Source organism: Herpailurus yagouaroundi, unplaced genomic scaffold (genome assembly GCF_014898765.1).
Source record: "Herpailurus yagouaroundi ecotype Mexico unplaced genomic scaffold, PumYag 161, whole genome shotgun sequence".
Lineage (NCBI taxonomy): Eukaryota > Metazoa > Chordata > Mammalia > Carnivora > Felidae > Herpailurus > Herpailurus yagouaroundi.
In genome coordinates this window covers 21976008-21998930 of record NW_024412402.1, presented here as the reverse complement: position 1 = coordinate 21998930, position 22923 = coordinate 21976008, and the positions used below count along the sequence as shown (strand labels likewise).

General features: G+C 40.6%; 1 protein-coding gene across 10 annotated transcripts in view; it reads left to right on the top strand.

The window, feature by feature from the left end:
• Positions 1-22923, top strand: part of SNX19 (sorting nexin 19) — a 47171-nt gene that overhangs the window by 9657 nt on the left and 14591 nt on the right. For 9 of the 10 annotated variants that reach the window (XR_005793007.1, XM_040483558.1, XM_040483556.1 and 6 more), the window contains exons 7-8: positions 23-203; positions 2708-2837. Coding sequence is in view for 8 of the 10 variants with exons in the window: in XM_040483558.1 (XP_040339492.1) it covers positions 23-203; positions 2708-2837 (311 nt within the window). In the remaining 2 variants the exon portion in view is untranslated. Of the gene's footprint in view, positions 1-22; positions 204-2707; positions 2838-19269; positions 19412-22923 lie in introns of all 10 variants that reach the window. The other variant, XR_005793008.1, reaches the window with a different exon arrangement.

Sequence of the window (22923 nt, the reverse complement as noted above, 5' to 3'; positions counted from 1 at the left end):
GTGCCACTGGCTCTTTCCTCAGGAGTCAGAGATCCTATCCATGTCTGGGATGGAGTCCTTTATTGAAAAACAGACAAAGTTACTGGAAATGCAGCCAGCAGAAGTCCCAGAAAAAGACCGTGAACAAATCCCCAAAGGTTGTGTGGATGGTTACTTGTCAGATCCAGCCGTGCCAGCCCAAGACCTCAGCACCAGTGATCTGGGTAAGCGACAGGGTCCCTGCTCCTACAGAGAAGGGAGCCATGGTATAGTATACTTGGGACTTGTGACAGTTGGGATTTGTCCATTTAATTTTTCTTCTGTTTAGCTAAGCAAACCATGTGTTAAAAACCAGTGCTTGAGGTGCTCTGCCAAGCCTGGCATACAAAGAAGAATCCGACACAGTCCCCAGAGCTGATTCAAACAGGGGAACAGGGCACAAAAACAGGGAGCTCTGATCCAGCAAGATGAGATCCATGCTTATCATATCATTATCTTACATATGTTATTTATGGCATGCTTTGGCATCTTTGGACTACTCCCTTTATCTGCAAAACTTCCTTCCTTCATGTCCATGGTCCCTCTCTCCTGGTTTTCTTTCTGCCTCTCATGTAGTTAGTCTCTTAGTCTCATTTGTTGGTTCTCTTACTAGCCTTCCAGAGCTTTATTTTTGGCTCTTTATTCTTACTCTGCATGGTCCCCCTGAGTGATCTCATTTGTACTATTGATTTCAAATCTAACACATGTGCTGATGATGCCTAAATGTTGGATATTGTCTTTCCACTTGCCTACTAGAAATCTTCACTTAGATATAGCACAGGACAGCTGAAGTGCAACCTGTGTGAAATGGAATTCTTCCTCTCCCTGGAGCTTTTCCTTCTGTTTTATTTACTGCCATGGCAAGTGATACCACCCAGTTCCCCACCATAGAACAGGAAAGGAGAAGAGGTGAGGATAGGGCAGGTTTGCTTCCTAGAAAAAGTGCAGATGTTTTCTACATGGGCAAAAATGGGAGCCCAGGATATTAGTATGTTTGCTGAGCTACAATTTATAAAAAAGGTTTTCAGTTCCACCAAGACAAAGTTTCCCACAAAGTCTCTTCAAGAAGAGATCACAAAATCTTTAGTTCAGAAGGAAAAAAAAAAACAAAAAAGCAGATTTCAACATTGTTTCTTGGATGCCCATGAATAGTCACTTGACCTCACTCTATGGGACCTCTGCTTAACTGTGAGGAAGAAAAAATGAAATTTACAACCCCACCTCTTCACACATGTCTCACTGGGTAAGTAAATAAAGTGTTATAATGGCAAAAGCATCAGAACTGTAAGAAAGATGAAATGGGTAAAACAGTATAAACAGCCAAAATCAAGGCTGTAAATTTTCAACATCATAACTCTAAAGATATAGTTTATGCCTGAGCTTTTCTTTTAGCCTTAAGAAACTCTAAATTCTCACATGACAGGAAATTCACCATTTTGTTCCAGAGGACTTGGTGCCTTGTTTTGCTTTTTCTTATATTTTCTGCTATGACTAACTGTCACCACATGGTGGCAGCTCTAGGTAAACACTAAACCTGAGAAAATAGAATTGAGAAGAGTGACAGATGCTCAGAATGATGCTGTTTCCCAAGGACCTAAATATCCTGTCTTTGAGCAAATGACTGGAAAGTAAACATACCAGTTCTGAACAAATTCCCCTTGAAATGCAGTGCAGAAAAAATATATATATTGGATGGGATTAAGAAAAAAGTAGGATTCAGTTCTAACAGATTCATCTAAATCTGAAGTCATTAATGTTCTAAAGAACCCTTTAGGGAGAAGAGCTTGGGCAAACTGGCCCAGACAATACCTATTTGTCCTAGACCAACAAAATTATTGTTGATGATTAATTGTAATATTAATCACAGCAATAGCATCAGATTGCTGAGATTCATTCATTCATTCATTCATTCATTCATATATTCCTAGGGATGTCTTTTGGGAGGCAAATCACAGATGACATGGGACCCCTGAACAGGGTTAGAGAACAGATGCTTCCATCCATGAAATACATCTGTTCAGGAGACTTCAGCTTAGCACAGATGTGAACTCATTTGTGGTCCTCTTTCCAGTCTTTGAAATAGGAAGGAAATCAATAATTGTCATGGCCTATTTTACCAAAGGTATAGTGCTCTTTCTAGAACTGCATGTTATCTCAGAACCAAACTGAAGCCTCCTGGATCCCAACCCAACAGCTCTGTGTAATGGAGACGCTTTCAAAGCAACTTGTTTATAGGAGAATGAATCCTAAATCTTTCCCCAGATCTGCTGCCCACAACATTTCCATGATGCTTTGTGGAGGCCAGTGGAATATAAGGATGGAAGAGACTGGGCCTTGCCAATTCCAGTTAGTCACTAGTTGGGAGCAATTACTTGGAACAGAATGTATTCAGCTCCCTGGAGAGAATACAGAAGAAACAGAAGCTAGGTGGGAAAAATATTTATATGCAAAATCTTTTAGAAAGGCAAACAATATTTACTGAGTGAGGAACATAAACAAAAGAATTATAAAGAAATACAGAGCCTATCACTGAACTTCTTAGATATAAAGTAAACATCTCTTGATTTGAGTAAAGAAGAATTACAGAAATACAAGATGATTGATATAAAGGTGAAGATCCAGTTCATTGAAATATGTTCCACCTGAATGGGTCTCTTCTCAGTTACTTTTGATGCCTTTCATTCCCCAGGAACAGAGACAGAGCTAGCTGACACAGCCCTGGATCTGCTCCTCTTGCTGCTAATGGAACAGTGGAGATGGCTGTGTACAGAAAACATGCAAAAAGTTCTTCGTCTTGTCTTTGGGACCCTAATTCAGAGGTAAGACTGCAGAGTTCTCTATCGTATTAGAGTCTCAAGTTGGACAGGGCTTGGGTGTGAATTCTGAATTCTGCACTGGAGAGGGAAAATGTCGAGTCCAGGAAACCTGTGGCCATAACGGAAGACAGAGACTCTGTTGTAGGGGTTCAGGGATGAAGACTGCCTGAAGTGTACCAAAAGGCTTGTATTAATCACCTCATTGTCTAAAGAGTGAATGGGTCTGCTTCTATAGGACTTCTGGCATAATCCACCGAGTTACAGACATTGCCTGTGATCTTAAAATACTTCAACTCTTACTACTGGGGGATCCATTCTCCACCCAGTTAAACCCCAAGCCCTACACTGTTCACCTTGTTACAGTGAACATTTCACTGACAGTATGTATTCACTGTGATGATAAATAATGAGAAAGACAAGGCGAAAACAGATCAGTGCTCTGAAAATAAAGATTGTTTTCTCCAAAAGGTGTGTAAATAGTCAACAACTGAGCAAGTACTTCCACAGGATGGTAAGGAATAGTAGTATACTTGGATTTAAAATGTGGATTGTGATCCCAACACCACTTATATCTCTTAAAAGATCTGTGAAAAGATTTATTCTGTGGAACTTTGTGTGGTATCCTCTCCCACCTTCCCCCAGAACTGAGGAGCCCTCTTGTCTACCCTTAGAGTTGTGATCATAATACTGATAACACAGCGTATTAGAGAAATAATGTTCTTTCCCTAAACTAGTGGTCCTCAAGTGAGGGCCAGTTTTCTCCCAGGGGTAGTTGGCAATATCAGGAGACATTTTGAGTTGTCACAACTGGGAAGGGAGATAGGAGACTATTTAATCTAGTGGGTAGAGGCCAGGGATGCTATTACACTACACAGGACAGCACTCTCCCCACTCCCAATGCCCCAAACAACACTGAATCATCCTACCCAAAATAACAGTAGTACAGAGGTTGAGAAACCATGTTCTAGACTACCAGTTCTTTAGGGAGTACACCTGACTTTATATCCCCAGCAACTTACACAGGACCCAGGACATAGAAGATGCTCACTAAATGCCAAATCAAAGATAAACATTTCCTTTCTCATTACCTTCATACTTGAAAGCAGAGTCTGTCTGTGTTGTTTTCAGTCACTTGTGGATGTTGTTAATTGAGCCTTTGTTTCTCTTCTTCCTCTGTTAAGCTTCCCCTTGCTGATCTTCTAAAATCTTCCAAAATGCTGATCTTTCAAAAAATTGGAAGATCCTAAAACTAGCTAGTATGTGATAATTGATTACTCTTGTCCTTGAAGGCATTTACATGACAAATTGGTTTCAAAACACAAGAAAGTATTCAAAGATAAGGATTTATATATGAAAAAGGTAGGAAGAAGTTTACCTGAAGTGTAAATAACTAAGAATATTAAAGGGCTTGAGCCAGTACCAGATAAAGAGAGAGAAATATATTTGGCGATTACAAGCTGATCTCTGAAGAAGTAGTATTTTACATAGTCAGGGTTCTTAGAGATCTAAACCAGGGAGATTAAATACAAGGGAATTTCAAACTTGAGAATTCTAAGCCAGATTGCATTTACCTCAGTGGGCAACGATTATAAATTCTCTCGGGATAGGGAAGAGATAAGAGTAAAGTGGAGTGGATGGGATGTGCAGAAGTAAATATATTGTGCCCTCTGATCTGAGCAGTTTCTGGGTTTGACTGGTAGACAGTTGTCCAAGCTGTTTGTAGCATTCATCCACTTCACCTTGAAATACTCTTACCTGTCTATCTAGCTGGGAAATTGTTTTGGTCTTACTCCTTAATTCACCAGGCTGGTCAGTAGTGAAGAAAACAGATAGTCTCTACTTTTCACATTTTGTACAGTTTAATGGGGGTTAGAACAGAGGGCCTTATCCACAATCACAAAGCTAATGCATGGTGGAGCCAGAAATCAAATCCAGAAATTCCAAAGCCCAAGTTCTTATCCACACAATATACTACTACTCTGCTATGATTAATTTCTCTGAGCTTTGGTTTCCTCATCTGGAAAATAGGAATAATAATAGTGTCAATCTCAGGTGCGTAGAAGGTATCCAGTAGATGTTCGGTCTTAATTATTTGCACTTCAGAAAAAGGAAAGGATAAAAAAAAAATTCTTTCTCTTTCTAATTCCTCCAGCTGGTGACCCCAGATTTGTTCTACTTTTACGTCTTCAGGTTGCTCTACCCTATACCCATCTCCTGTAGCAACTGCTATCCCCACTGTGCCTGTGTCTCTTTGCAGAATAGAGCTCCTAAACAATAAAGGCTTTGTAAGGGGTTTCTAGGTGACTTTGTGCCAATGGGTTCCTTTGTTAAAGTAACAACTAGAGTATTCCCATGTCTGACATCATGAAGCAGACCACCCAGGTATCTTTCCAGCACAGACAAGTGTAGGTTAAGTATAGAATTCAGTAGTATTTTCCAGGTGCTCCTGGTTACATGGGTGGGGAGAGCTGCTAGACTCAAGTAATGCCTTCATGAGAAGAACTTTGAATCAGGCTTGCTCACCTTTTCGTCCCCAGCCCTTGACACTTCTACTAGAACTACACCTCTAGTTAGCTGGATAGATAGCTGTCTGGTGAATGAATATGAGCAAAACCCACATGGAGCTCACACCATAAACAAAATCAGGGAGAGGGCTTACAACTAAATTTCCCTTGACATTCCTTTAACTTTTTTTTTAATGTAGTGGCATCCCTGTTTGTTAAAGGAGGGAAATTCTGGATGTCTTTAGTGAATTTGAATGAAGCCAAGATGAATCTTGTGCAAGAATAGAATTTTGTGGCTAGTTACTTCTGGAAAACTCTTTGTAACTGTGGTCTGTTATCTTTGTTCATCATAGATTTTTCCAGGCGATGATATTTTGTCCTTATTCACTTGTCTCATCCCTTCCTATCAAAAAGTTCCCACTTCTATCAAATGTTATTGTTAGGTCCATTTTGTTTTGTGTTAGCTACAGTGGAAATGGGAACATAGCCAGTTGACACCCTTCACACCCTAAGTCTCCACAGACTAGAATTAAGAGTTTCATCCTTCCCTATTCAAGGCCTTTCATCCTTCCCTAGAAATCATTCCCATCTTTTAAATGATGCACATGGCCCCCTTCTCAAATAGCTGGTGCTGGGTTCACAGTGTTCTTGAAGCGTTTTAAAGGGAGTCAAGGGGTCCCTGAGGGGCTGTCAGTTAAGCGTCCGACTTCGGCTCAGGTCATGATCTCATGGTCATGGGTTCGAACCCTGCATCAGGCTCTGTGCTGACAGCTCAGAGCCTGGAGCCTGCTTTGGATTCTGTGTCTCCCCACTCTCTCTCACTCTCTGCCCCTCCCCCACTCATGCTCTATCTCTCAAGAATGAATAAATGTATAAATAAATAAATAAATAAATAAATAAATAAATAAATAAATAAAAGATGGGAGTTAAGAGGCAACCATGGATATCTGCGGAAAGAATTACAATTCCCCTTCCAGAAGTTCGAAGTATCTGTGGTCTGTGGTCTTACACCAGCAAGTTCCCCTGTGCATGGTAGACAGGGAATAGACAGGGCTTACTTCAGGACTCAAAGTGTAGATACTTTGTAGATAACAATGTAGATAACACAATGTAGATAACATTGTCACCTTCAGCGTTTTTTAGTGCCCGGCAAACCTTTGTTGAGAGTTTACTTTGTGCAGACACTATACTGAACACACAAGCGCATTATATCATTTAATCCCCTCAAAGCCCTGTAGAACAGCTATGATCCCCGTTTCAAAGATGAGGAAGCTAAGGCTTACAAAGAAGTGTGGTTATTAAATCCAGATCACAGAGCTAATAAGTATACCACAGACAGAATCTGAACCCATGTTTGTCTAATTTTCAGCTTAATGACTTTATCTTTTCTTATCAGTTTTGCTCTGGGATTTGAAGGGATTAAAAACCAACAAAATTATTTTGCCTCAGAGTAGTCTACGTTCCCCAAGAGGAAATTTTCAGTCATTTTGTAAAATCCAAACCACATTTCCCTATATGCACATTCTCATGTAACACAAAGGGCCCTGCAGCATCCTAATCCTAAGGTCATCCCATGTTACATGTTCCCTGAACGGCTTACGCTTCTTTTTATTTTTAAGATGCGGTTTATACAGTGCTACATTCTTGGGCTTTATTTGCTTTGGTAAGCAAATAAATTGGGATTTGATATCCCCCCAAAGCTACAGCACCTCCCCCACCTCCCCACCACTCCACATACCTTTGTTACTATTACAAGAGGTACAGTGTGGTCCCTGCCTGCTTCAGTGTTGGCCTCTCTGGGACTGTCCCCAGGAAGCACCATGGCTGTTCAGTCTCTGAAACCATAAGTATCTGAGCTGTATCCTTTTGCAGCATACTGAGCTGTCTTTAGTTCTGCACTTTAAAGGTAGTTGGTATTGATGGATGGCACTGATAGCTATTGCCACTTCTCTGGTCATCGTGAACACACTGCAGTTCGGGCATCAGGGACAGAACTGCCATCTAGATTTACATTCATTACCTTAAAATGTCATAATTTTCCAGCCTCCAGCATTATCATCTCTAAGAAAATAAGTTAGCTTCTGCTTTCAACTTTGTTTACTCCCCTTGCTCCCTTAAAAGATCTATATACGTAACTGCCTTGGATGCCAAGGACTCCTGCCAAATCATGAACAGTCACTCCCTCAGTCTCTCTCTAGCCTGCAAAAAAAAAAAAAAAAAAAAAAAAAGGAGAGTAAATTCAACCTCATGACCCCTCCTTCTAAGCCAAGGTTGGAAGAGTTCTGGTCTGAGCCAGGCTTCATAAATCTCCCTTGATTGTTGATGTTGTTGATGGTGTGGAGAGAGTGGGGGAAGGGAGCTAAAGAGAAGTTAGATGCCCAAAAAAGGCATTGTTAAGTCAAAGGGAAGTCTTGCACGCATGCGCGCCTGACCTCGTATGTAAGCTTCCGTGCTGGGAACATCCAATTATGTAAGAAGGAGCACTCCTTGTTTGGAATTAGAGACAAAGGGAGGGGAAGAGGAGTGGGGGTAGCAGTCTAAGCCAAGAAGTGAATCCAGCTTGTGCAGACTGCTCATGTCCGAAAACAGAAGAAACTTAACAGTATCCCTGCATGCATCAGAATCAGGGTTAAGAAATTGGACAAGTACTCAGATATGACTAGGCTGGAGGGAAAGAGGAGAGATGTACTGTGCTCCATTGATGGTAGAAGGTTTGGGGCAGGAAGACCCAGCCAAGGTAAGGGGTGAGATTATTATGGAGTCCTGATGTAGAGCAAAGGAATGAGAAGAAGCTGGACTGGTTCCCTGCTTGGATGCCCAGAGCAGTGATCTGATAAAAATATGAGGCAGGCTAGCAGTAGAGTACACGAATGCCACGTCTCGTGGCTCTGCCCTCCCCATGGCCCCAGAAGATGGCATCAGACTCTGTGTCAAAAGGGCAGCAGACACATTCTTGGCATCTACATCAGGATTTCTTAAAGAGTGAGTGAGTGAATGTGTTTGTGTGTGTATGTTGAGGGGCACGTGGGAATGGAATAGTGTGGTAAAAAGAGTAGGGAAAAGGGAAGAAGGTTCTGTGATCTGTGGGCAAAGAGACTAGTTATGTTAAGTCAGGAATTATATGGAGATGAAGAAGAAAAGAAAGAATGTGTCAGGTTTAAGGAGTCCAACAAGCAGTGCACTTGAAAATTAAATGGATGAAAAAATTAAATGGCAGGCACTGGACTTTATGCCAGGCCATGGACTCATTTTCTTAGAAAAGCAATCTCTGTAGATTATCTCCAGGGAAAATCAGAAGGTGTATGGGGAGAGAGTAGAGGAGCATTGGAGAGGCTGTGCTGCCAGGCAAGAATGTGCATTTTCCAGAAAGACAATTATGAATGGCTGACCGTGTACTCTTTTGCCTCCACTAATTCTCTTAGGTCACTCCAGAGTCTTAGGTGCTCTCTAAGAGGAATCTATTCAAGGGCCTCTTTCTCAGTGGGCATGTCTAGGTAGCAGATGGATAAAGGGTCTTTCTGACATTGGTTATATCTTAAGAGGGGAACATCAGGCCTGCCACCAAAGGGTACAAGTAAGTGCAACAGGAAAGGAGCTAACATTTGTTAAATACTAACTATACCAGGTAAGCAGCCATGTACTTCAGGTACTAATGTGCAGTGCAGTTCTGTGAGATAGACATATATTTACACATTTTACAAGTGAGGAAAATGATATTTGGGTTAAATAACCTTCCCAGAATTATAGAGCTAGTAAGTATCACACCCAGGATTCCACTTCAGTCATCCTGGCCTCAAAGCCTATGAAATTGCTGCTGCTCCATACTGCCTCCCTACTCTGCAAGCTTCCTCACCAAGGTGTGACCACTAGAATTGACCTTGCAAGTTCCTGTGCCTTATTTCCATCTAATCTCTCTTGCTTTCCATCTGACTAGACTGAGGGACACATGCACATGATGGTAGTATATAAATTCATTTCCATCTGAATATTTCTGATTTTATTCTTAAAACACTCCTGGATCAGAGATTGCATAGTTTCCCTTAGGGTCCCTGTTCTACATCCTATTCCCAGTCAGAAAAAGATTTTCAGAGTTAAGACTCAGTTTCTCAAGAAACGCAAATTACAGCTTTCTCCTTTGCCCCATAAACTTCTCTTTTGATTCAGCTTTGGTGCCTTGTGGTTTCTTACACTTGATCTCTTTCTACACCCAATTTCTGTAGAAAATAGCATACTTTTGTAAGAGCCCCAGATATAAAATTATCTCAGACTAAGTCTTCAAATTTTCCTGTCAGATTATTTTCTGGCCCTCTCATTATTGACTCAGGCAGTTTTTAGAGTTGCTGAAAGTAATTTTTTGCACTGATGGCTTTGGATTAGGTTGTATTGTGCTTCCTTGGGGAAAAGGAACACCGTTTGTCTTACGCTTCTTCCACTAGACCTTGACAAAGGTCTCAACTTCTATAGATTGTGCCAGGATGGGCCACAGCAGTCTCTCCTATTATGAGTGGCCTCCCTGTCAGATTTCTTAGGTGCCACTTACCCTACACCCATCTTAGGATAAAGACTTCATGCCTTTTCTATTATATACTGACAGTTTCTACTTGAATACCTCTTTAAAGTTTTAACAGATAGGTGGTACCTGACTGGCTATGTGCCTATGCCTGTGGGTTTTTGCACTTCTGTATATAAATTCTCATACACTGAAACACAGAGGCTGAATTGATCATTGCATCAGTTATGAATAAAACAGTATCATGAGGTATTTCAACCTCAAAACCTTCTTTCAAGGCACATTACTTGTATCTCTTGTCCATCTATAACTACAAATTGAAACCCAGGGCACCTGGGTGGCTCAGTTGGTTAAGCGTCCAACTTCAGCTCAGGTCACGATCTCACAGTTTGTGAGTTCAAGCCCCACATCAGGCTCTGTGCTGATAGCTCAGAGCCTGGAGCCTGCTCCAGATTCTGTGTCTCCCTCTCTCTCTGCCCCTCCCCCACTCCTGTTCATTGTCTCTCTCTCGTCTCTCTCTCCCTCTCTCTCTCTTTCTCTCAAAAATAAATCAACATTTAAAAAAAATTAAAAAAACAAATAGGAACCCAAGACAGTTTTGAAGGACAGTTTCAGACTGTCCGTATCCTGAGAGTGGGGACTCTGTCTTACTCATCATTCTGTCATAAGTACCTAGCTATATATGTGGAAAGCACTTAACAAGTTTATGTCAAATGAACATCTTCTTACCACTAGTGAGAATTGCAGGGATTCCTCAGTAGTGCTAGGGGACAAGAAACAAACGTGAACTGAGCCTCTGTTATATTCCTCCCCCGCAGCTCTAAGTGAGCAACTTGAATTCCCATAGCCGTGGTTGAGCCTGAGAAGAGGGTTTTCCTTTGGGCCTTTCAGGCCTTCTCCTATCCTGGTGGCACTCTCCTTTCCGAAAGAACATAGTGCCCTCTCCGCCCTGGGCCTCCCACTGTAAGACCCATACAGGCTTGACCTCTCTGGAAGTGTCTCCTGCTGTTGTACCTTCTCAGCCCCTTTCCTTCCACACAGGGAAGTAAGAATATGTGCTTTGAAGTCAGACAGATCTGAATTCAAATCCTACTACTTTGTGTCTTACTGTCTGTGTGACTTAGACAAGTCACGTAACCTCCCTCTGCCTCAGTTACTCTACAAATGGAAATAAGAGTTCCTAACTCATGAAGTTAGTTGGAGAATAAGAGATGATAATGAAAGCCTCTTGATGTGAGCCTGGCACAGGGCAGCATCACCCATGACTTCTCACCCATCTTTATAAGGTCCATGTTCCATTTCCTTGGGGATTTTGACTTGCTGGGGCAGTAACATATCTGAGGTAGAGAATATGTTTACATTTCAACATCTTTCTGGAGAGGTCTTTCTACTGTGCTTGCTTTGTGATCTGCAGGGCCTCTTTCTTCATATGATCTATCTATGCGCTCCATGCTACCTTACATACTTAAAGTCTCCCCCAGTCATATCCAGAGCAGAACCTCAGAGTTTCTTCAGAACCCGGGGACTGCCCTGTAATGTAGATGCTCCTAACCCTCTTCACTTGCTTTCTAGAAAACTAACTTTATGTTCTTGTTATGGTGACCTCTTTACAAATAATTTTTGAAAAGTCTAAGATTTGATACCTCTGTGCTAGCCCTTCAGATCTAATGTGTGTAACTGTTTCTACTTTAAGGTCCTTTCAGCCTAAGAGAAGAAATAACCCATATGAAACAATTAGAAATATTGAATAATGTGAGGCCAAATGACACTGGATATAGACTGTAAACATAGTACAAAACAAATTAGGATTCTTGGGGCTAAAGGCTTTATAAAGGAAAGTAAGTGTTTAAAGCTGTATGTGAGATGGGTGTCAGTTAGGCTTAGCATAAGAATAGTACAGACACTGAACATTTTAAGGAGAGGAGGGGCATTATTTCTACTTTAAATAAAAAGTAAACTTTAAACGTATTTTGAATATCTTCATCCAGTCCCTCTCTGAGAGAGTCAGAGACAGATACAGAGGAAGTGTTTGGGTGAGAGAAACTTCATACGCACAGAAGACAGAAAGATCATTTTGACAAATACATCTTGGAAAGCCCAGCAAGAAGCTGAGGGAATTAGAGCAGGAATTCTCCCTCTAGGCACCAGGTGGCACTGCAAGTTAAATTGTGCCCATTTGCCTTCTTTGAGGGAGGGTTTATTTTGCAACTACAGGTCCTTGTCTTGGTGGTGATAGGAACAGAAACCATTCCCTGCCTTGCTCCATGATTCAGAAGCTACTTATCTGCCCTCTACTCTGGGCCACTGACTTTTAGATGAGCCCGTTTCTTTTATCTTTCACCCTCTCCCCTCTCTCTGATCGGTCTTCAGTGTACACTTGCTTCTCTGAGCAGTATGTAAGGCCAGAAGTTGCCCGTTTGAGTGCATTCCACCCCTCAAGGGTTCAGTGCTGGAGCTGATTCGTCAAGAACAGTTTTAACTCAGAAACCCAGAGTAAACCAGAGAGCCTACAGTGATTAAACCAGCTGGACATCTGAAGTTGAAAAAATCTGTTGCTACTCTCTATAAGCTAGTTGGTCTTCTACTCAAGGCCTTTTTAGATACCAGAATCCTAGATATATATGTCACTAAGGTAGACATTGTCAATGCTAGATTGCACTGATATTGGGAATCTTATAAACCTCTTAAATGATCAAGGGTATTTCGTTTTGCTTTCAGCCATGGATGGAGATCATTTGTCTCTTTCCTGTTGACTTGGTATTGGAACACAGCCATATGTTAACGCTTCAGGTTTGATCTTTACCTCTGTCTTTAGACAGAGACTTCACCAAGTGCCCTGTGGAGGAATAGACCTGTATGGTACTAGAGTAGGGAGGTAGTAGGGGTGACCCGGTGGGAAATACACCTTAGTCTAGTGCTGTAATTATGGCACTGGAGATTTTCTTTGGGGGAATTTAGCCCTTCCTCAGTAAATATATAATCTCTATAACATGGTATGCTTGGTATGGAAATGCAGCTTCAAGGTAAGCCCCTTGACCACCTCCTCCTCTCTCCCCCTTGTTTTCTAACCACAAGTGGTGCCCCCAAAATCCCTACTATGTGGACATCTGGAGTCACCACAGCTCTATTCCATATCCTTAGGATCAGAATGGATAACCTTCTATTTGGAAAGGTTTTAAAATTCAGCCTATAGACAAGAAACTGAAAACAACTACCTTTGGGTTACTCTTCTACCCCTTGTTCTTTTTAGCCTTTTCCAGCTTCCTCCACCCATTTTCACAGTATAATTTGGAACCCTACTATGTCTACTTATTTAAACCCAATCCCTAATTCTCTTCCAGATCATGGCTAAGCATACTTTAACCTGAGATCTAGTAGAAGTTGGGAGAGCCAGTCGCATCATGTAGAGCACACACTTACCACTTTTCCATCCTTCAGTTCCCCTCCTTCTTCCTCTCCGATAGTGGTGGGGTTTGCTCAGAGCAGAACCTGGGCATCCTTCTGTGAGGTAAACTCAACCAGGAACAACAGGGGTTTAGTTGTCAAGACAGCAGTGAAATTCCTGCCTTCTGCCCTCCTTTGTGCCCTTGCCTTTCTTTCCAGGGCTCCAGTTCTAAGCATTCCTCTCCGTCTCCCTGTCCTTTCCCCTCCATAGAATCAGTATTCTTCTGAATGGGTGCCCATTTTAATCAGCCTTCCCTTTCCCTGCCTTCCTGCCTTACGTGTTGAGAAAGAAAGGCTCAGCTGCCTGGTGACTGAGAATGACCCAAGCTTGCTGTTCACATGGGAGTGAGGAAAGAAGGAAAGAGAGATTTTGGATCCTGCAGTCCAGTCCTTGCAGTGAAAGTTGCATTGTTTAGTATTATTGAGGTCTTGCTTTAGGAAGGATTCCAAAATATAATCTTCAAATTACCCATAAGCCCCTGTGGTTTCTCTCCAATCTTCTTAAACACACAGGACAAAAATGGTTCACTGTTCTAATATTTATACCCCTACGCCTGCCAGGAGGAGAGTCAGTTTGCAAAAGGGAAAACTAAGGCATGAAATGCAAAGCTCACTCAGGACTTTACCATCATTAACTTTGTGAAGAAGGTAAGGCAAGAATTAGCCCATTTTATTAAGAACGAAGCCAGAACTCTGGTCATTCAAGTGGTCAAGCCAGGTTCAAAACTGTGGCTTTCCAGTGTTATTTCCAGTCATTATAGCACACTGCTTGTGTGAAGCCTTTGTAGCTGTGGCCACTGAATGTGTCTTTTCCATAGAAGCGTATGAGCTAGTTTATACTCAGTATTGCCTTGAAAACTGTGGTGACAGAGGAATCTCTTGGGCTTGGAGAAAAGACATGGACTGTTCTAGAGACTCTAAGGAGGCTGCTGGTTGTGAGGCAGATGTTCTGCTGCTTCTTTTACATGGATCAAACAAAGAGCACAGGCAATTGTCCAAGAAGCATGACTTTGATTTTGCCTAGCCTTAGAATCTATCAGCTGTGACTTTTCAGGGCTGGATTATGGTGCATTAGCAACATTATATGTGGCTGAGAAAAGTTGATGGGAAGGTCTTCAGAGGTATACTAGATTTGTGTAACCAACTTTCAAACTGGAATCCTAAGGGTGTCACAATCCTCAAATCTAGAACAAATTTCTCTCTCTTTGCAATTAGTCTCATTTATCCCATGAACACAGAACCCCTCAAGTGTCTTCCTCTCATTCTGTATTTGTTAGAAAGGTAACCTGACCCTTGCTTTTGGTCACTTTTTACCCAGACGTTCTGCTATTTTCTTCTTCTTACTAGTTTCAAGTAATGGGCTGGAATCCGTTTGATGCTGCTCCATCCATCAGGGGCAGTTCCCAAAATACAAGTGACTCACAGTCCTCTTAACCCCTTTGCTTTTGTTTGACTTTCAGTTTCTTCCATCCTCTGGGCCTATTTGCCAGGAAAAGTGACAAAAACATAGACTGCTGTCAGGTGTCTCTCTTCTCTAGGCTTTATAGAGTGTGCCACATACGAAGCATGGCTGACCCAGTCCCTTCCTTCTACCTCTCTTGCCTTCCAGGGGAATACATAACCAGAGGTGAATTGCATGGATTATTCATGTTTTTTTTTGTTTGTTTTTGTTTTTGAGAGAGAGTGCACAAGCAGGGGAAGCACAGGGGGAGAGAGAGAAAGAAAGAGAAGGAGGGAGAGAATCTTAAGCAGGCTCCATGCCCAGCACAGATCTTGACATGGGGCTTATCTTGCAACCATGAAATCACGACCTGAGCCAAAATCAAGAATCAGACACTTAATCGACTAAGCCACCCAGGCACCCGTCATGATGAACTCTTAATTCTAGCTCAGCTAACTTACTACCTGGGATACTTAACAACATTTACCCTATACCTGGTGTGTTGGAACACAGTTTAATTTTAATGTTAACCTAAATAAAAGATTATTAGGAAAGTAAATCTGCCTAATATTTATGTAAATACATATAAAATGCCCAATACAAAGGATTTCTAGATTGTCCACAATTTTTTAATCTCTTACTGTCTTCTTCCATAAGCATGAATAATGAGGAGCTTAGTATTCTTTTCTATTCTTACTGTTCTTTTCCTGCTTTAAGTTTTGGGATATTTGCCTTTTCCAAAGCTTATTTTGAGCAGTGTGCCATGCTTTTAGACTATTGTCCCATAGAGAGCATTAATTCCCTTAGTAACTAACATTTATTGATTACCCTCTGTGCTAGACACTTCATTAAGTGATCAAAATACAAAAAAGACCCCAAATTCCTACCCTACAAAGTTTAATATCCAGTTGGAGGTGCGATATTATAAATTAGGAATTAAAGTACAAAGTTAGGACTTTAACAAGGACCCTGTAGGTGATTAAGAGAAGTGATAAAGTAATGAACAATGAGAGGCCCAGAGCAGGCTCACAGGAAGATGACTTCTGAGGCAGGATTGACAGGAGTAGGGAAATGGAGAGCAGACACTGGAGAACAAAGTATTGATGGCAGAGCAGTAAACAGCCTGATGTATTTATGGTACTCGAAGAAGTCAGGTATGATTAGGAATATATGACGTGCAACGAGAGTGGCCAGATTACATTGAAGAGTCTGATGGGTGCCAACTCATACAGAGCCTTGTGAGCCATTCAGAGAACGTCAAGTTTGTCCCCCATTTGTGGGGAAGCTTCTTACAAAATGTAAACAGGTGATGACATAATTGACTTTGTAACTTAGAAAAATCACCTAAATAGCGCTGCAGAGGATCAGTTGAAGGAGGCAAAGTTAGCACCAGGGAGACAAATTAGGAAAGGGTTGTACTGACAGCAATGAAAGGTGATGAGGAATTGTGATAGAGATGGGAAACGTTGAAGAATTCATGAGATGGAGGAGGTAGGATCACCTAGATTTACTAATTGTTTAAATCCTTGGTGTTGCAGGGGTGTATGTGGATTCAGAACAGGGAAAAGGAGAAAGAATAACTCTGTTTTCCAGTGTGTAGATTGAGAAGCATGACTGATAGAACAGTATGACATCTTTCCATACAGCACATCTGACTTGTGCTTAAAAAAGTCTGCGGCTGCTCATTAAATCAATAGATTTTTATCTCCTTTTGTGTAAAAATAAGTGATGATATATGAGGAAACATGGACTATATCCCTAGTCATTTTGAGATTTTTAATAGAATACTTAGAGACCCAAGAGCCCAGATTATATTTTCGTCTTTTCTTCTGTCTATAAGTTCTTTTGTCTTTGGAAGAAAAAGGGAAATGTGGAATGTATAGCTGGTACAAAGGGAAGATTTTCAAATTTTCTGTTCTTTGGCACATGATACTCACATGGTGGACTCTTGACTATCAAATAGAGCATAACTCAAGGATAATAGAATGTACATGGCAGGAGACCTGTCAATTCAGTGAAGAGCAAGAAGGTAAAAAAAAATTTTTTTTAGATAAAGCTAACACTGGATATGAGAACAGACAGAGAATGAGATAAGGAATATTACTGTTTTATATGCCATAATAATGAGTTAACTCAAAATTTTAACACTCAAAGTTACCATGAGAATCGTGGAATAAAATTGATTCAGTATTTGATGGCTTGTTGTATGACTGGCACTATTATAGTAAATGCTGAGGAAGATATCAAAATGAATTCAGTAAGATCCCTTTCCACAGAACCTTACAGTCAATTCTTTTGGCACCTACAAGAAGCTCAACCAATTTGTGTGGAATAAATGGAATAAACAAACTAAACACAGAATTCCAGTGAGGAAAGGAAAGAATCAAAATCAGGTGAAACCAGCTTCGTTAACTGAGATCAGATTCTAGAAGTATGCATATATTTAAAAAGGGGGCAGAAGGGAGGACACACACTGAGTAATGCAAGATAGTAGCAATAGAACTAATAAGAATGGTGTCCAGTAAGCTTAAACTCAGAGTTGAATTTGTAGATAAATGTTAGGGGTAAAGGCTTTAAAAAACAACAACATGAAAAACAAGAAAAGCAAAGAAAGTAAGTTAAATTGTTTCAAACAGATGCTGTAGTATTCACTGGCTACCTTGAGAAAGCATTTATTCATCTGTTCAACAGTAAATTGACCTGCTGTATGCTAAGCTGTTTAATTTCTGTTTGTTTGTTTGTTATTTTTTTCTTGTCAAGGAAAATGGTTTGATAAGAATTGGACAGACATGATTAAACTAGAAGACTAAAATAGAAATGCAGATAAAAGAGCACTTAACCTATTTTGAAGCGCCCATACCTGACCCAGATGAATTATATTCTGTGGAACTGAACATTTGTATTTATCATTGAAGACCTAAGTTCATTAAGAAAATTGGCATATAGGATGTGGTGGGTTGGAGGTGGACAAATATGTTGCCTTTTAAAAAATGGATACAGGTCATTAACCCTGATATTTATCTCTAGAAATTTCTGAAGCAGATTATTAAATAGATGTTTTGTGAACATGCTTGGAGGGAGAAATGGCGAGCCCCAGAAACCAGTATGTGTTCAGTGGGAACATGCCCTGCCTTATTAACATAGTTTCTGTCTTTCTTTGGCAGGATTATTAAACCATTACATTGCATTGGTTAGTAAATTGTAGGTGGATTTCCACAAGCTTTGGCCATATTCTTATAATATCCATGTGGAAAAAAATGGGCATATGTGGCCTGAACTATAGTACTTTTAAGTGATTCACAGCTAGTTGAGTTTCTCTAGCCCAAGATATCTATCTAACAAACTGACAGCCTCCTGGAGGGAAATTTTTAGTGATAGAGCATTTTTCTTGTTCTTATCCTGGTCAATTTTTCATCAGTAAATTTGCAAGTAATTGTAATCTTAGAGGTATAATTAATACTCTGGATGACAAAAATCAAGTTTCAAAAGGTTAGAATAATGGGTCAAAACCAACAAGGTGTATTTAATAGAAATAAATGTTATAAATTAGAATTTAGATTTTAGATTCAAAAATTGCACAAGTACAGAAGGGCAAGACTAGGCTTAACAGAGAAGCATGTGATTTTTTGTTAAAGTACATATGTGGAACTAGGGTCCTAGTTGACTGCAAAACTCAGTATGAGTCAGTGCTTTGATGTGTGTGCCCAAAAAGCCAACACAGTCTTTGTATTAATAGAAGTATAGTATATGGATCAAGGAAGGCACTAATCCTCTGCATTCTTTCATTCTTTGCTGGTCAGGGCACATCTGGAGGTTGTGTTTTGTTCTGGGTACTCCATTTTAAGAGAGAATAGAAAGCAGCACACACCCAGAGGTTGGAACCAGGATGAGGAATCGTTCATTTCTCTCCTCCATTCTTTAGACCTTTGTTGAGTGTATTCTGTGTGCTCAACTTTGAGGTTATCAGAATCGTGGATATATAACTTGTAACAGAGACTTAGGGGAGAAATAGCAGTTGAGTTTAAAAATGCAAAGTGTTTGTTCAGGAACTCTGCCCATTTTTAATTGGATTACTTAGGTTTTTTTGGTGTTGAGCTGTGTAAGTTCTTTATGTACTTTGTATATTAACCCCTTATTGGATATATCACTTGCAAATATCTTCTCTTATTCAGTGTTGTTTGTCATTTTGTTGATGGTTTCCTTCACTGTGTGCAAAGGCCTTTTTATTTTGGTGTATTACTGATAGTTTAATTTTGCTTTTATTTCCCTTGCCTGAGGAGACATATCTAGAAAAATGTTTCCATGACCAATGTCAGAGAAGTGACTGCCTGTGTTTTTTTCTAGGGTTTTATGGTTTCAAGTCTCACATGTAAGTCTTTGAAACATTTTGAAAGAGATATGACCTGGTAACTTTAAAATTCCTGTTTTTAACTCCAGAGGGTAGAAGCAAGACAATGACCAGAAGTTACAACGAGGCAGTTTTTGGTTGCCAATATTTAAGAAGCATCTCTAATAAATTGCAGTTATCCTTTTCAGGAATTAAGCAACTTCCCCAAAGTCACATTCCTAATTGGTGGCAGAGCTAAGATGAAAGCCCAGCTTTCTGGATTCACGGACCAGAACCCTTGGGCTCTGCCATGATGTTACACAGGAGATTTCTACTCTGGGAGGAGGTGAGGTAGGGATTGCCTGTTTCCTTCCAGCTATGAAGTTGTATGTTCTTATTATAAACCTTTTGCTATGCAGTAGTCCTTTTTGGTTCTCTGTTTTCATGTGTGAATTGGTTAGATTATTGGAATAGATCACCTCCAAGGTTAAACAGATGATTTCTTTAATTTCCTTCCTTGATTCAAAATGCTTCAGTTTGTAATGCATAATAGTCTTACAACTGTAACTTGTTCATTTCTAATCAAAAACAAAAACTGTGGCTAGATACAGAAGTGTGGAACTCAGGATTCTTAAATCGTGGTGTTTAGGCCATATGTAGTCTTCCCTTGAAGCACGTGTTTTAAAGATGTGGATCCATTATTTAAAACATGAAAGCAAAAATCAAAGAAGAAATTGTGTAGACTCCATGGCCATTTTAGATTTCATAATAGTCACTGGAAAAAAGAAACAGGAGTTTCTGGCCCTCAAAGTTCATTTCCTCCCCATTCTTCTTCCAACACAGAGCAGGAAAGGATGGTGACCTAGATACACAGTCAGAGAGCAACAATGCTGAACTTTCTCAGACACAACTGAGTAACCTGGGTCTGGCCAGTTCTAGGACCAAGAAGGCTAGTGAGAGCTGACACGGAGGAACTGTCTGTAAACAAAAGAAGGGGCAATGGCAGGAAGGCAGAGGCCTGGGAAAGGAATCAGAGGGAAGAGAAGTGTTACTTTTATCAGGTGTGATACTGGCAAAAATAACTTGTTTAATGGGAAATGCCCTGGATCCAAACCATCACCCTCAAGATCTCCTTTCTCTCCACTCTGTACGTTGGGGCTACTGAATTAATGAGCAAATACTCATAGGACTGTGGGTACAGAACACAATGTTCATGGTTTATGCCATTGTAAACATTTTACAGGGTACTTGGAAGATGGGTGGAGGGTGGGGAGTGTTTCCAGGAGGCTAAAAATGTAGCTTGGGCTTTTTCCCCCATTTCTTGGAACTCCTCATTCCTTATACTATATCAATGTTTTTCTAACTATTTTTAAACTTCAATCCACAGTAAAAAATGCATTTTACAACAGGACCCACTGTGAACACAACACATGCATGCACACACATCAGTAGGTCCATGTATGAAACAAAAGAGTCCCAAAGCAGGAAATACACTTCTATATGTATTCTAAGCTGTTTCTACTTAGATGTTTTTAAATGTTGTCACAAACCAGAGTTGAGTACATGGCCACCTCTAATGCTGTTCAGAATTTGAGAAATACCGTGCTACAGCCACCAGAGTTGAAATGACTTTGGAAGTAGCCTGACACATGGCAGCCAAGACCCTAGGTCTAAGTCAGTGATTCCCAACTGGGGAAGGTTTTGTCCCTCAGAGGAGATGTGGCAATGTCTGGAAATGTTTGTGATTGTCACACAAGAGGTACCTGGGAGGGCAGAAATGCTTCTAAGTGTTTGATAACGCACAGGACAGCCCTTCACAACAAGGATTTAGCCTAAAATGTCAGTAGTGCCAGAGTTGGAAAACCTGGCTCTGAAGGTAATTGAAATGAGCTGACACTTGTAATCTACTATAGATCTTTTACAACGGCAGAAGCTTTAACCTGATCTTCTTTTACTCTTTTACTTTGAACTGTATTTGGTACATTAAGGAGTTGGAGTATAATCACCCTTGGATTGTCTACAGAGGTAGCCCAGTTGAAAAAAGGATGAGAGGAATGATTCTGCTGTATCTTTCATTTAGACTATACCAAGCATTTTTTGTTAGAATATTGTTACTGCTGTTAAGAATATTTTCTCTTTTTTTAATGTTTGTTTGTTTTTGAGAGGTAGAGAGAGAGAACACAAGCCAGGGAGAGGCAGAGAGAGAGAGGGAGACAGAGAATCCAAAGCAGGCTCTGAGCTGTCAGCGCAGAGCCCAAATCGGGGCTTGCACTCACAAACCATGAGATCGTGATTGGAGCCGAAGTCGGACACTTAACCACCTGAGCCACCAGGCACCCCAAGAATATTTTCTATGTTATGATTTCACTCTCCTTCTCCCCCTGTCCTCCCCATTAGGCTCACTTACCCACGGCCCCTCCTCACTCAGCCATAGAAGCTCTTAGCAGAGAAGAGAAGGGAATTTGGCTAATTAGATTAGACGTGGTCCCTTAAGCTTTCTCCCCTTACTTGTGAGAGTTGATTCTGTTGTTTTGATGGGAAATGACCTTGTGCTAACCTTGAGGTGCTGTCTTAAGCCCTAGTATTAAACTGTCTCCTTTTTAGCCACTGCTCCATTCCTCTATCTGTAGCTATTTCAGACCAGGTTCTTGTGAACACGGATAGACTTGCACTCCCAGTGTAATGAAAAGCCCTAATCTCCACATCCTCCCTCCTTCCATGTCTGGCATCAAAGAAGCTCATGAATATCTCAGTGTCAATCTGTTGTTGCTTCTTTCTCACTTTATTGGCTATTTCTGGGCCCACTAGTAAGGCTGCCATGTGCTCTGAATCATTCAGAGATGGCCTCATAGAACAGACCTGGTTTGGCTTTTTTTCTTCTTTTTACTGGGGAAAAGGTAGGATGGTAGGAGGAGATATCTCTAAATCAAATAACAGAACTGGAATAGTAGTAGAAAATAAAACCAATGCTATTTGTGGATGTTCACTACCATATTTATTTTAGCATATTTACCTCATGCATCTTGAATTACATAAACAATAACATTTGTATTTAGTAAATGAATTCTTATAAATAATTTATAATAAATAGACTGAGAGATATGTGTTTGTGTCCACCTTGAAACTTCAGATTTCTGTTAGCATAATAGTAAGTGGTACCAGCAGATTCCAGAAACTGATACTGGAAAAGCTCCTGTGGTACCTTGGACTTCAGACACATGCATTCCATTCCTTTTGCTTCAAGAGAACTATAGGGATACAGATTTCTTTTTAACTTTCCCACTTGTAAGTTAGGAATATAAAGACACATGTGGAATAGAGAGATGAAGGGAACTAATAAGCTAAGGCATTAGTCTCTCTTTTAATTTTCCAGTGCTTAATCTCTTCACGTTCTCTAGCCCGGTTTCAGAGTGAACAGACCAATATGAATCAGTAAGACTAGATAAAGCACTGTGGTGGTATGTGTGGAGCTCTACTCTGGAGAAGGATGATGGAATAAGAGGAAGGGAAAATGGGGATGGAAAGGGGAGAAGAGATCATTGGATGAAGAAACCCCTGCCTTATTTGTTGTCATCAGTTTTTGGTTCTGTGCTAGGTGTTAGGCAAGGTAAATGATACAGAATCCCTGAATCTGGTCATTTACAACTTAAGAAAGGCATTTTGTGTAATAATAAAGCATGCCTTAGAAATTGTTCTAAAGCTCACAGATTTTTTCTGTTCTGTCTGAGGCGCAGGGCAATTTGGGTGGTGGTAGTAGTCGGCACTGGTCATTTTCTTGGTTTTGGCTTTATGATTTTTTTTCCTTCTACCTTGGGATGCTCATCATTCACAATAAGATACCATATCTCAGGAGTTCTGTGAGC